This window comes from Durio zibethinus, chromosome 4 (assembly GCF_047325235.1).
Source record: "Durio zibethinus cultivar Kanyao isolate XHJ-2024 chromosome 4, ASM4732523v1, whole genome shotgun sequence".
NCBI lineage: Eukaryota > Viridiplantae > Streptophyta > Magnoliopsida > Malvales > Malvaceae > Durio > Durio zibethinus.
The window spans coordinates 8,986,280-9,000,907 of record NC_143165.1 but is presented as its reverse complement, the minus strand read 5'-3'; the positions used below and the strand labels follow the sequence as shown (position 1 = coordinate 9,000,907).

The 14,628-nt window shown below is 31.5% G+C and overlaps 2 protein-coding genes across 4 annotated transcripts; one reads left to right on the top strand and one right to left on the bottom strand.

Moving 5' to 3' along the window:
* The first annotated feature begins 6,289 nt into the window (after window positions 1-6,289).
* Window positions 6,290-7,994, top strand: LOC111288090 (uncharacterized). Its single transcript, XM_022878852.2, has 2 exons — window positions 6,290-6,429; window positions 7,052-7,994. Exon 2 carries the CDS (start codon window positions 7,109-7,111, stop codon window positions 7,754-7,756), a length of 648 nt encoding a protein of 215 aa, XP_022734587.2. The 5' UTR covers window positions 6,290-6,429; window positions 7,052-7,108; the 3' UTR covers window positions 7,757-7,994.
* A 704-nt stretch (window positions 7,995-8,698) lies between these two features.
* LOC111288118 (protein DNA-DAMAGE INDUCIBLE 1) lies at window positions 8,699-13,614 on the bottom strand. Of its 3 annotated transcripts, none has more exons than XM_022878883.2 (15): window positions 13,345-13,614; window positions 13,230-13,262; window positions 12,861-13,011; window positions 12,419-12,644; window positions 12,132-12,197; window positions 11,893-11,955; window positions 11,756-11,800; window positions 11,418-11,479; window positions 11,132-11,225; window positions 10,930-11,022; window positions 10,763-10,832; window positions 10,019-10,089; window positions 9,791-9,848; window positions 9,608-9,633; window positions 8,699-9,026 (listed from the first exon to the last, which is right to left on the bottom strand). In XM_022878883.2, the coding sequence occupies exons 3-15, from the start codon at window positions 12,983-12,985 to the stop codon at window positions 8,898-8,900; spliced, it is 1,128 nt and encodes a 375-aa protein (XP_022734618.2). In that variant the 5' UTR covers window positions 12,986-13,011; window positions 13,230-13,262; window positions 13,345-13,614; the 3' UTR covers window positions 8,699-8,897. The 3 variants fall into 3 exon arrangements, 2 of the variants coding, with proteins under 2 accessions (XP_022734618.2, XP_022734617.2); XM_022878882.2 differs by having other exon boundaries at window positions 12,861-12,988; XR_016341498.1 differs by having other exon boundaries at window positions 8,804-9,026; window positions 9,269-9,633.
* Between the last annotated feature and the right edge of the window lie 1,014 nt (window positions 13,615-14,628).

The window sequence follows — 14,628 nt, the reverse complement described above, 5'->3', positions numbered from 1 at the left end:
TACCAAGGCCTATGACCTTTTTTAGACCCCATTTTCCTAACAATCTTGCCCTTCAACCCCATTAAGAAGAGATTCTCACCATAGCAGTTTCATTTAGAATTTTCCTTAACCAAAGAATTTATTTTGACTAAGTTACTACAGAGCTTAAGCTTCTCTTTGAGAAGTATCTTTGTTAATATATCTACTATATTCTCATCAGTATAAATTTTCTTCAACAACATCTGTTATTCCTCAATCATTGAATGTAACAAGTGATATCTAACATCAATGTGCTTTGTTCTAGCATAGTACATGGCATTCTTACTCAAATCTAAAGTACTCTGGCTATAATAAAACATCACATACTATTTTTAATTCAACCCTAATTCAAGAAGAAAATATTTCATCCAAAGTATTTCTTTACCTGCTTTGATTGTTGTAATATATTTAGTCTCTGTAGTTGACAAAGCAACATACTTCTACAACTTAAACTGTCAAGACACAGCTTTTCCTGTAAAAGTGAATAAATAACCTGAAGTAGATTTCCTATTATCAAGATCACCTGTCATGTCAGTATCAGTAAACCCTTTTAAAATTGATTATGAAACTTCATAACTTAAGCACATTTTTTAAGTGCCCCTTAAATATTTAAAAATCTATTTCACTATTTCCTAGTGAATCTTTTTTGGATTAGAAAAAAATCTGCTCACTACACCAATTGCATAAGAAATGTCAGGCCATGTACAAATCATAAGATACATTAAAGAATCGATTGTAAAAGAATAAAGAATATTAGATATAGCTAGTTACTCTTCCTTAGACATCGAACAAGATTTCTTACTTAGATGAAAATGATTGGCAAGCGGATTACTAATTAATTTAGCATGTTACATATTAAATCTACTAAGCACCCTTTTAACATACTTTTTCAGTGACAACCATAACTTTCAAGCTTTCATATCCTCAATAATATCTATACCGAGAATCTACTTTACTAGACTTAAATCTTTCATATCAAAGAACTTAGACAATTGTTCTTTAAACCTGCAAACTATATCTGCATCTTGTCCCACAATCAACATATCATCAAAATATAATAAGAGAATAATGAAGTTACTATCAGAAAATCTATTGACATACACACAAGGATCAGTTACCATTTTTTTATAGCTATGGTTTACCATAAAAAGATTAAACTTTTTGTACTACTATTGCAGAGCTTGTTTCAAGCTATACAAGTTTTTTTTCAGTTTACAAACTAAGTGCTTTTTCCCTTTAATTCAAAACTCTTAGGTTGATTTATATAAATGTCCTCTTATAAGTCACCATACAAGAAAGCAGTTTTAACATCAAGTTGCACAAGCTTAAGATTCAAACTAGCTATTAATCCTAGTACCACTCAAATAGAACTCATCTTCACAACTGGAGTGAAGATCTTATCAAAATTGATGCCTGATTTTTTAGAAAAACCTTTTACCACCAATCGAGTTTTGTACCTCACTAATTTGTCACCATCTTTTTTTCAACTTGAATACCCATTTATTCTTTAATGATCTTTTCTTTTTTGAAAGTCTAACAAAATCATAAGTATCATTTTTTCACAATGACTCCATCTCTTCTTCCATTACTTTTAATCAATACTCTTTATCCAAAGTAGCTTGCATATCTTGGAAGCACTTTGGCTCTCCTTCACTAGTAACTAAAATAAAATCTGAACTTGAATACCTAGTAGATGGCCTGTGCTCTCTAGTAGATCTCTTTGGCTGAAACTTTACACCATCTGATGTCGAAAATAGCTCTCCTTGCTCAATACTCTCAAATAGAAAATATTACTTTCTCTGTTCAAACTGATTGCATCTGGCTCATCACTAACTATGACTAGCTCATTCATATTCCCAAATTCTGTTTCTTGCTCATTTTCATTATCTGTGGCTTTTTTCTGTGGAACCATTGTCAATGCTAAAATATCACACTCAATAGTAACTCGTGTAGTCTTCTCATTTTTTAAAGTCTGTTATGGTTCTTTTTCATAGAAGATCATATCTCTGCTTCTAATTGTCTTTCTCTTCACTAGATCCTATACCCTTAACCAAATTTCTCATCACCATATCCTACAAATATACACTGTGTGACTTTACTGTTAAACTTTGATCTCTGTTTTTTTGACACATGCATGAATGCTTTACATCCAAAAATTTTTAAGTAAAAGTATGAAGCATTTTTTTCTGTCCACATTCTTATTGGAATGTCAAATCCCAAAGAAATTGATGGTGATTTGTTAAGCAAATAATAAGCTATGTTGACTACTTTACCCCAGAATGGCTTTGGTAATTTTTTCACCCTCAACATATATCTGACTTTTTTTTTAATGGTGTGGTTCATTCTTTTAGCTATACCATTATGCTACGATATTTTAGGTTCTATCATCTTATGCCTAATCCCATGCTTTGAATAGTACTTTTAAGTCTTTGGATATGTATTCCCTATCATTATCAGTTCAAATATATTTCAAAGACAATCCTGTCATTTTTTTTACCATTAAAAAATACTACAATACCTGACTTTTATTTTTCAATATATACACTCAAGTCTTACGTGAAGCATCATCAATAAAAGTAACAAAATACCTACTACCACATAATTACTCAATCTCAAAGGGACCACATACGTCAGAATAAATTAATTCTAACATATTTTCTTTTCTCTGAGAATTATATGAAAAAAAATCCTACAATGCTTATCAAACAAACAATGATTATATGAATCAAGAGATATATCTTTGGTCAAAAGAATGAGAGACTGTCTTGCCAAAACCTGTAACCCTTTCTCACTCATGTGTGCCAGTCTCTTGTGCCACAAGTTTGCTGAAGCATTATCCTTAACGGCATTAATCTGCTTGCTATTCAATTGCATCCATGTCTTATATATTGTGCAGTATAATTTTCTCTTACAACTACCATAGATCTTTTGAGAAGCTTCCACTATCCACTCTTTTGTCGATTCTTATATCTTTTTTTATTAAGGATATTAATAGCAACTAAGTTTATTCTTATATCCAGAATATGTCTAACATCTCTCAAAGTTAACATGCAGACTGTACTAATTTGTACAATAATATCACAAATCCTAACAATCTATAACATACTATTGTTTCCTATCTTGGTGCAACCAAAGTCTCTTACTTTGTAAGTTATAAATAACTCTCTATTAGGAATACAATGATATGCCACTTCATATGTCAACTATCCACTCAATATTGGGATCATCAATATGATTACAATCACTATGTATACAAATCAAAGTAATTGAATTACTATATGAATTCATTACTGCAATATTGCTATAATATGAACTCTTACCTTTTTTATCTTTTTGCTATTGCTTCAAGATTTTACAGTGTTATTTTATATAACCTGTTTTATCATAATCGAAACACTTCACTTTATCTCTGGACGTAGATCTATGTTTAGACTTACTACGACCGTTTGAGTTTTGATCTCTGTTAATGTTTTTAACCCTATTCTCTAAGACCAGAGCTTGATTTTCAGGGTCTATATCTTTTCACCTTGCTTCTTTATTAAACATATTTTTTTTATCATATCTCTAATGTCACCTTATAATCAGGAGCTGAATTAAGAATAGTCACAAAAAGTGTATTCCAGCTATCTAGCAATGACCAAAAAAAAACCATGCCTTCATTTCATCATCCATCTTAAGCTCTATAGTAGTCATCTGATTAAATATATCTTAAAAATCACTCAAGTACTTTGTAATAGATCGTCTATCCCTGTACTATAAAGTTGTAAGCTTTTCAACAAACATAACTTTATTCATATATATTTTTTTCTCATACAATGCTGTTAATTTTTTTCAAACAATATAGGCATCTACCTCTTACACTACATGATGAAACACCCTAATATCAATCTATTTTTTTATTATAGCCAACATCTTTCTGTCTAACTTCTTTCAGTTTTCATCTTTCATATCTGTTGGTTTAACCGAATCACCCAATATCGGTTCATACAAATCTTTACAATATAAATGATCTTCCATCATAGGCTTTCAAGTTGAATAATTTGATGCTATCAATTTTATCATGAAACATGTATCACCTTTCATGATCTCAAACAAAATTTACTTTTATCTTAGGCTATTATGTATTGATGTCTTAAAAATAACCATCGTTTTAATACCAGTTGTTGGGCCTGAAACAATAAACACAATAAAGCAGAAGCAATATATTGTAATAAACCCACAATAATAGACAACAATCAACAATCAACAATTCAGAAAAAATAAAAGTACACCAAGATTTACCTAGAAAACCCTTCAATGTAAAGAAAAAAATCACGGACCACCAGAAAAATCTTCACTATCAAATAATGGATATACAAAGTTTTTCTCTAACTAAAACTAAAGCTAATCAACAACTAGAAAGAGATAATTGAAGAAATCTCATCAAATAGGCGATTCAACAAATACACATTGGATTTGTTTATAAAGAGTTTCAAACTCGATCTTCACCATTCAGAATGTAGAACTTTGTATCAAAAATCTACTGACAAAATTTCAGCTTAATCGGACCATGGATCAATTTTCGTTCAACAAACTCTCCCTTCTTCCTTTTCTCTCTAGCTTTATGGCTTTTCTTCTTTCTTTTCTTAGTTTGTGACACTACCTTAAAATAGTCCCACCTTTTTTTATTAAGTATTTAAGACTTTGTGTAAAAAAAAAAGATTAAAGCCCATAGCCTTTGATTGGTCCAAACCCAATTACATGGGGCTGAACCCCATTTTCCTAACAAAAGAAAAGAAATGGAAAATGGAGGTTCAGAGGATGTTGAATATTGAAACCCTAGAGGTAGAAGATACTCATTGTCCTTGTAGGAAAGGCTTGTAAAAATTTTTAATTTAGTATTTTAGTATTTGAGATTTTAAATTTTAAAATATAATTTAGTTTAAATTACATTTGATTGATTAAATTTTAAAAATTAAAAAATGACATAGTTTAATTAATTTAATTTTAAATAATTCAATTCAAAATTAATTAAACTAATTGTAACAATATTAAGATGGTAATAAATAGTAAATAAATCAATATTTGTTATTATTCGATCTGTTTATGTCAGATTCATATAATTATAAAAAAATAATTAACGGATATGAATAATATTTTTAAATATTCAATATTTGAATCTGATTAAATTTTAGTGAATAAAAATAAATATTTAAATCCGTATTCAAATTTATCATCAGTTTGCATATGTAAAACATATAAAATTTTATATTTTTAAAAGATTTTAGATCTTAAAAAGTAATTTTTATTAATTATTAATTAAAAATAAACTTAAATTTTAAATTAAAATTTTATTTATTTTATATTTTGATAAAAAATTTAAATAAACAAATATTTAACGGATTTGAATATTTAAACAAATAATATTTCTTTAAATAGATTTAAATTTAGATAATAATATTAAATTTAAATAAATAATTAAATAAATTTAAATATTATAAATATTAAATAAATTCAAATTCAAATATATCAAAAATAACAATACACATTTCGTTGTCATTCTTATTTGAACCTTGGGCTTCAGGGTAGCATTTGAGGCAAAGGCTAGGCCTATGGTTGTAATGGAGCCCGAGCCGAGCCGAATAGTGAAAAGCTCGAGCTCGAGCTTGACTTATAATTCGGGGCTCGATATTCGACTCGAACTCGATCGAGTTTTATTTTTCAAGCTCGAACTTGATTCGTGATTGAATTCAAGCTACTCGATTAAGCTCGATTAATGTGTAAAAATAAGTTCGATTCGTATACTCGATAAGAGTTCGATTATTCATGCTCGAACTCGAACTCGAATTCGGACTCGAAATATTTTATTAATTAAAATAATAAAAATATATTTAAATATAAAAGCTCGATTAGACTCGCGAGCTACTCGAGTCAAATATAAGAATACTCGAATTCGGTTCGATCGATAAGTCGAGCTACTCGAGCTCGAGCTCGACTCGATAATAATCGAACTGAATTCGAGTTTTCTTCGAATCTAATTCGAATAGCTTACGAGTATTAATATATCATTTACACCCCTAGCTAAGCCTAATGTTAACCAATTTCCAGCCCCTATTTGCCTTGATTTGCAGCCCACGGACCTTTGAGAAAGGAAGGGGCTTTGGGCAATTTTTTTTTGGATTACTGAAAATTTTATTTTAAAAAAAAAAGCAGATATCAACGTAACAGCGCAGTCAAGGGTTTTAGGTTTAAAGGTGTGGACGCTTCGTTGTTATTCTTCTTCATGTCTGGTTGCCGCTACCATTCGGCCATCTCTGCCTCAACCCAGGGTTGCGGCCTGAGGCCTCTATGCATAAAAAATAAACTAGTTTGTCATCTTTGCCTTTGAAATCCAGTCCAGCCGCCACCCATCTCTTCTAACTTCTTCTCCAGGTCTGCTCAACCTTTTATTTCTTCTATCCCTTCATTTTCAAGTCCAATGATGTTGAATTCATATATACATAATTTTGTTTCCATTTTTTTTTGTTCTATGCAAGTTTTGTTCTCTACTTTAATTTCTTAACGTATAAACTAGCAGAATGCTGGAATAATTCGTGAATAGATTTGGTTTTTGTTAGTTTGTATTTATTTATTAAGCTTACTAAATAATCACTAAAAATATTTTTAACAGATTATGAAGGTTGCAAATGTTTGTTCATATTGGCTTAGTCTAAACTAATAGAGCATTCCAGCATTGACCAAAACAGTTCGTAAACAGCTTTGTTTTGTATTTGTTTGCATTTGTTTAGTAAGCTTAATAAATAATTATGAATAACACTTAAGTATTCGTTAATTAAATAAACAGTTTATGTATCCAACAAAATTTAATCATATTTGATTCATTTAAATCAAATGATTATGTTGTTTTGAATTATTTTCAGTTGTGTTTGTTAGTGTAATTTCTTGATGTTACGATTTTATCATTTGATGCTGCTATTCGTCTTTCCCATGAATATCTCTACTTTTGTATTTCGCTCATAATAACTTGAACTTCTTGTAATTTCCTTTCATTCAGATTTCAACTAGCTTGGGTTGAAATAGGAAAAATATATCTGCTGAAGCACCCGCCACCATGGAGATTGAAACGGTGCCTTCTGAACCTAAACCCAAATCTGATTCATTGCCCCCAAAGCCAATACTTGAGCCTCTTAAGGCTCATGAGATGTCAGACGGTCAAGTCCAGTTTAGAAAGATCTCAGTTCCACCTCACAGGTATTCACCTCTCAAGAAATACTGGATGGATGTCTATACTCCAATTTATGAACAGATGATGATTGATATCCGTATGAATCTGAAAGGTCGGAAGGTTGAATTGAAAACGAGAACAGACACGCCTGACATTAGTAACCTACAGAAATGTGCAGACTTTGTCCAGGCTTTCATGTTGGGTTTTGATGTTGCGGATGCCATTGCACTTTTGAGGTTGGATGAGCTATATGTGGAGTCATTTGAAATCAAGGATGTCAAGACACTTAGAGGAGAGCACTTGTCTCGTGCTATCGGAAGGCTGTCAGGGAAAGGCGGTAAAACAAAGTTTGCTATTGAGAACGCTACAAAAACTAGGATTGTCATTGCTGACACCAAGATTCATGTACTAGGATCTTTTGCCAACATCAAGATTGCCAGGAATTCTCTTTGCAGCCTCATCTTAGGTTCCCCTGCTAGTAAGGTTTACTCAAAACTTAGACAAGTTACTGCCGCATTGGCAGAAAGGTTTTGATCATTGTTATTTGTAATATGTTTGAGATTTTGTTCTTCAGTTATATGGATTTTTATCGGTCATCCACAGTGAACCCTTGAAAAAGGGAAAAAAAAATGAAAAAGAAGATCGTCAACAGGATAAAGTATTCTTTGGAGTGTAATTTGAGATGAAATTTTGCAGGGTAGCATTGAGTGAATTTCCTGGAAAATATTTTTATTATGTTTCTTTAAGAATTTTACAATGAAATTTATTCTACTGATGATGTGTTTGTATTCCTTGGTCTTGGTTTGGTGGTATTTTAGCATAAGCTCTACAAAATTCTGTCCGGTGAGTAGTTTCTTGGCTGTTTCAGATCTAACAATCTAAGGTGACATGATATGAATCTGATACAAAAAAATGATATATGATATGAAGGTGATACGGTTTAAAATTTTAAGAATAATTATATACGGGTTAGCAAAATTAAAGAAATGTATTTTATGTTTTCGTATAAATATGAATTATAATAAGTAATTTTAATTAAAACACCATAAAATTACACGAATTTGAATATATTATATGATATAAATACATGAATTGTTAATTTCAATTATTCATATGAGAAACCTGGCATCTCCTACCATCCTAGACAGCAAATCATAGGTTTTTGATTTTCAATTTATTGTAGCAGGTAAGCTTTATTCTCACAATTTGAAGTCAACCGGGCAATTCTTATATTCATATTGTGTCTAATACTTCTAAAATGCAAAAACTATTATATCACAGCAATAACATGTCAAACATGAAACATTTTTAATTTTTGTCAAATTTATATATTATTTTTGTCAAAATTTTAAACTGTATGACTTTTATATATTTTTTTATCATCTTGAATTTTAAAAACTTCTCAAGAGGAAATAAGTCTGTTTGACAATTAGAATATATCTCAGTACCAACAGTAATGGACATGGCTATTGAATCTGCAGTTCAAAAAAAATTGTTTCAATTGAGGAAAAATCATAGCAGTTCCAGCTTTGTTTTGAATTGTAACACTTGGTCAGTTATTTATAAACAGTTCAAATCAAATGGATATAAAGTACAGAATTTGCAATGTGTAAAAGTTTGTAGTTGAATAACTGAAATCAACATTATTTCTATGAATGAAAATTGCAAGTCATCTTCAGCCTCCAAAGAGAATCCCAGCAGCCTGCTCTTCATTGCCATCACATATTTTAAGAGCTTCTATCACCATTTCTCTTGCAAACCCCAGCTCAACAAGCTTTGCAACTTTGGCTTCAAAATCAGGTCTCTGCAGAAAAATAATATTTCATTAGCATTTGGGACAATCATTTGACCTCACCAATAGCCGAATAAAGTGCTGGATTCTTAGTTTCAGTGTATAGGGATCAATCCCTGGTAACTTCAAGTATAAAAAATTAATTTGACCTTCAGACTTAAGCTAGATCAAAATTGGTTATTTTTTAGTACAAAGGAGACCGTAATCTGAAAATAGAAGAAAGGGTTACAAGTGCTGAGTTTTGAATTTCAAACCTCCTTTTTCGTACAAACTGCCAACTTGATCGCAAGGTAGCTAAGAATGAATTATCACATTTGCAATAGCAATCAACTTGAAAATATATAGAAACATAACCAACTTCCTCATGTTTCAAGTACAGCTTAGAGAAATGTTCTGCAAAGAACCTGGAGCTTAGCTCTATAGGTTCATGCAGCCACTTTTAAGAGGTCGAATCTAGAAGGTCTGAGATTCAAATTTCAATATCTGCTACCTCTTCTCCGATCCCAAGGTTTCGTTCTCTTATGTACCAAAGGGAGAAATATTCTGCAAAGCAGGCTAGAAAGGAGTAAAAGAATTGTTCAGAGCAGACATACCTGTGTTACATCACCGCGTGCACCTCCTGGGAGTGAAGAAGAAAAAAGGAAAGAAATTCAGAAGCAGAATAAGAATCACTTAAAAGACAGCTCTTTCAAACAATAAGCTTGTTTTTAGAGGAATTTCTGGAACAAAAGTGATATGAAGCACGCCATAACATGAGTCGGATGCCGATTACCAACCAGAAGATTGACTTCCAGATTGCGCATTAGTATTCTTCTCTGTTGTTCCAGTTTTCACCTGAAGAATCATAAAAGATCAGTGCCAAAAAAAAAAAAAGCTAAAATGCATCTCCACTACACAAAACAATATAAAATTAAGGAAATGTAGCTATATTCCCCACAAATACGGGCATTTGTGGATGCCATATAATTCTTCTGTGAGACAAAATTTCAAGGTAGCAGACTTACAGCAGCCCCTGAGCTGGATGCTTGCTTCGAATACCTTTCTTCTTCCAGGAAACGAGAAGGGATGTCCTTTTCTGAGAAGAGCAAATAGTTGGTTAACTTCCATTATAAGAAAAGAAATTCAGTAACACAAAGTCACAAAAAGATTGGCATCAACGAGCAGATGGTAATTGGTAACTTTGGAACACTTGCACAATATACTTATTACAGTTATGGGTGTAAACGAGTCAAGCTACTCATGAGCTATTCGAATGCGACTCGAAAATATTCAAGCTCTAACTCGTTCATTGCCATGCCGAGCACAAGCTCAAGCTACTTGAGTAACAAGTAGAGCTGAGTTCAAGTAGTTTAATACCCAATGCGAGAGGCTCTGAGCCTACTCAATCTTAATTGAATTTTTATTTTTTTTAAATATATTTAACATGTAAGTGACAAAAAATATTGTGTTTAATGTAATATTTACAATTTTATCGAGCCGAGCTCAAGCGGCTTAATTAAATTACGAACCGAGCTCAAGCATGAAAAATAAAGCTCGATCAAACTCGAATCAAGCTTCAAGCCTCAAGTTTTCGAGTTGAGCCTAGCTCAAGCATGGCAATGTATCAATTTGGCTCGATTACACCCCTAATTACAGTCACCAACCTTGCAAAAATGGTACAGAAACTTCTCCTCCTCCAACTCTAAGAACACTCAAGCATGGCAATATATCAATTTGGCTCGATTATACCACTAATTACAGTCACCAACCTTGCAAAAATGGTACAGAAACTTCTCCTCCTCCAACTCTAAGAACATTCTCCTTCAAATCAATAATACACTGTACAAATGAACCCAAATAAGTATTATGCAAACTTAAAGAATTTAAGCACTAAAATAGATGGATATGTCAAGATATTAAGTAGAGATGAAGCTACCTGGTGTTTACGAAGCATATCCAATCCAAAGAGAAACTCCATATTTGGAGAGTCCAAAACCAAGAAAGAGCAAGGATAAAATATATTTCCAATCTACAATAACATAAGAGAAACCAAGAAGTTGGATGCAGCATTAAGCATAATGACTAATAATAAACAAGACAAAAAGGAAAAAGAACTAGAAAACCAGTTAACATCCTACTTTGATCGGAGCGACGTGTATTCGTCCCAGTATCTCTGATTGGCCAACTCCATGAGCAATACCTTTATATCTTTGATCTAAAAGCCTCAGCAATCTGGAGGGGACAACACCAACGCAGCAAAATAAATGTCGTTGATTTTCAAGTCTAATGAAGTGACAAATATAATTGCATGACAAATTAAAGAATGGAAACGAAACATTCAGTCAACAGAATCACCCCTTTTCAAGAAGCCAGACAATGATGTCATTACAAAGCCCAAAAAGACAAAATGTTTACAGCACATACCCACATCGCTCAGCACAGCTTCTTGAAATTATTGTTGACTGAGCACCACTATCAACAAATGCCTAAAAAAATGATAAAGTAATTAACTCAATAAACTTCTCTAAGTCCAATATTCAACATCAAGGCATTTGTGACAGAATAATATTAAGATAATGCAGGATCTCAACTAAAACATTATAATAAACAACTGCAAAAGAGTTCCTTGAAAGTGTGAAAAAGAATGGAAAAGTAAAAGAGAATGTAATGCAAAGTGTATGATAGAACCTATAGGTTACAATCAAATGATGATGAACCCTTGTGCAATATATACACACTACAGGACCAGGCATTGTCTTTACCTTCAATGGAACACCATTAACCTCCATGTCCACATACAACATAACCTGATTAGTATGACAAGAAACGTTATATTCTTCTGGGAAGAAAGTAATAAAATTTAATAGGTATACTTCAGAAGGGAAAAAAGCCCACATACCACCCTTGCAAAACCTTCAGGGTTATATTCCAAGGCAGCAGCCCAGTTCTCATCAATCCCTTTCTGCATCACAATATTGTAAAACTCAAATAGCCAAAAGATCATATTCTCCAGAAAAATGAGTGATAAATATGGAGATACAACATCCTTTGTCGACCCATAAATTAACATATGACACATTTCAAAATGCGAATAGGTTGCCATTAAGTTATATTAGTAGATTGTTGCAGAAAACTAACCTGCCGAATTGCAGCTTCAATTTTCCTCTGTGCTTCAACATCAAAAGGATCAGCCTGAAGAAGAGCCTACGGAGAAAAAACAAAATAAATGTGTATCAATCAAAGAGATTATCAGGGGCAATAAAATTTTATGATTAGTATGATTATGCTCTTTTAGTATTTAGAATGTTCTTGATAGTTTTATCAAATTATGATAGAATACGTGAAACACAAAGAAATAGTGTGGTACATTAGACCACTGTTTCACAGCCAACTATAGGCACAGGCAACCAGGAGAAACTACTCACAATCTCCTCCTCCTCCCGTCGTCGTAATTGAGATCTTTGTTGATGACGAGCTCGCAGAATGTCCTGCAGTTTGTTGAGATCATTTCCAACAACAGCTCGTGCAAGTTCAGGATCAGTCTGAAATAGTTGTCCAATTAGATTAGAATCACGTCGAATGTGTTGCTGCAAAGCTCCAGGGTTCACAGCAGATCCGTCGGGATTGAATCTCAAATCATTGGCAGGTGCACTGTAACGATTCAATTTTATCAATCAACATAAAAAAGAATAAAACAATGAGAGGGTTTCTTTCCAGGAACTAAAAATACAGGAAAAACAGCCACCTAAAATCTCATAATAGGCATCCAGGCCAGTTTTGGATAGATATCCACAACCTTTCAAAACCACTAGTGACATTTCAAAATTTCAGAATACAAAGAAGCAATTGAATAACCATTTCATTTACCTAGAAACAGCACCGGAGACCATCATAACTAAATCATCATCCTTAACACCCAATGCACTCAATTTCTCAAAGTTCTTCATTTCCCTCCCATTATACAGCAATTGCTGCTGCTGCAGTGGCACCATAGTCTGCCCACAAACCAAAACAAGCTCTAAGCAATAAGAATAAAGTTAGCTCCACAGGCAACTCCCAAAACTCCAAAACTTACAAAGATAACTCTTTTTTGTGAAACAAAAAGAAAAAAATTGAATCTTTTATCAACTAATATAAGCTAAAGAATCTCAACAATTAACTTTCAAAAACACAAAACCCTCAGAAGTAAACCAAAGAAAATGGAGCATATATAACCAGAGGGTATTGATCTCTCACCTCCACTTCCAGCAAAGCTTTCAAATTTTCAACCTGGTAGAAACAAAGGAAAAGATATCAGCAAAAGAATTGAAATTTAGAACAAGTACAAAGATGGGACAAAAGGGTACTCAACAGTTTCATGAGGATCAACATCTAAGCTAAGGATCTGTTCATCTGCCGTCATTACAGTGATTCTCATCCCGTCTTTGGCTTTGGGTCTTCTTTTCTCCGCCTGTGTTTGCTCTTGTTGCCTGTTGGGTTTAAAGGAAATGAAAGGAGAGGACTTTACCTGCGTTCACTGCTCCATTTGAACTTGTTATCACAGAGTTTCGGTTCTGTGTTTAACTTGGTGTGCAAGAAGAGGAACAGGTGCAAATGATTGTCTACACTGCCGAGTAGAGTTGAAGGTTTACATGGCATCTCGTTATTGGTAATATAGGTGGGTACTAATTTTTTTGACCATGAGTTAGGCAAATAGTGATTAGATGGATGAGCAATTGAGCTCTTCAAATTCTAATAATGATCAACTCCATATTGTGACTTTTTGGAATAAAATTTGAAGGAAAAACTGGGATGAAGTTATTAAGCGAAGAGAAGTTATTTATTAAAATTGAATAAATTAAAAAATTTAGTCTTATAGTGTAAAATTTTTTTAAAAAAAATTAATAAATTTTGATATATTTATTAAATAGATATTTTTTATAAAAATATTAAATTTTTTTTTACTAATTAATAAATATTGATTAAATTTATATTATAAATAATATTTTTAATAATTTTTTTATATATTATTGATTTTCATATTAAATTCTATTAATTTATGATTTAAATTTTTATTTACTCAATTTTAATAAAAAATTTTATGAATTTTATTTAAAAAATTTCATGTAAATTTTGTCCAAATTTGGATAGATTTTAAGTGGTTTTGAATGGTGTATTAAGGTATGAGTGTTAATGTTATGAATTGCATTTAGTAATTAGAAAATGTTAAATGTAATATTTAAATTTTAAAAATTATTAATGGATATTTGATTTATGATTTTATTAATTAATACAGTATTTGAAAAATTATTTATGCATCAAGTGTCATTATTTAGAGTTATCTACATTAAAAATAATTATCATATTAATTAATAAATTTATAATTAAAATATCATGTTAAAAATTTTTAAAATTTAAATATTATATTAAATATTTTATTATAATATAAAAATTATTTATAACAGTAACTCAAGATAATCACCGTCCAATATATTTTGGCTTCAAAAAATGACTGGAGCATAATTTTCTTTTAAATTTTTAATTTATCTTTGAATTTTTATTTTAATATTTATCTAATAAAAAAAATTATACACATAAACTCTTTCGATTCGAAATCTTCAACTCTAATAAGGTACCACTTCATCTAAAAGTCAGT

Coding starts and splice junctions, on each gene's coding strand:
- LOC111288090 (XM_022878852.2), top strand. CDS start 7,109: ATGGAGATTGAAACGGTGCCTTCTGAACCTAAACCCAAATCTGATTCA.
- LOC111288118 (XM_022878882.2), bottom strand. CDS start 13,410: ATGAGAATCACTGTAATGACGGCAGATGAACAGATCCTTAGCTTAGAT. Junction 11,801..11,892: donor CTGAAGGTTTTGCAAGGGTG/GTATGTGGGCTT, acceptor CATACTAATCAG/GTTATGTTGTATGTGGACAT. Junction 9,849..10,018: donor CATCCAGCTCAGGGGCTGCT/GTAAGTCTGCTA, acceptor ATGATTCTTCAG/GTGAAAACTGGAACAACAGA.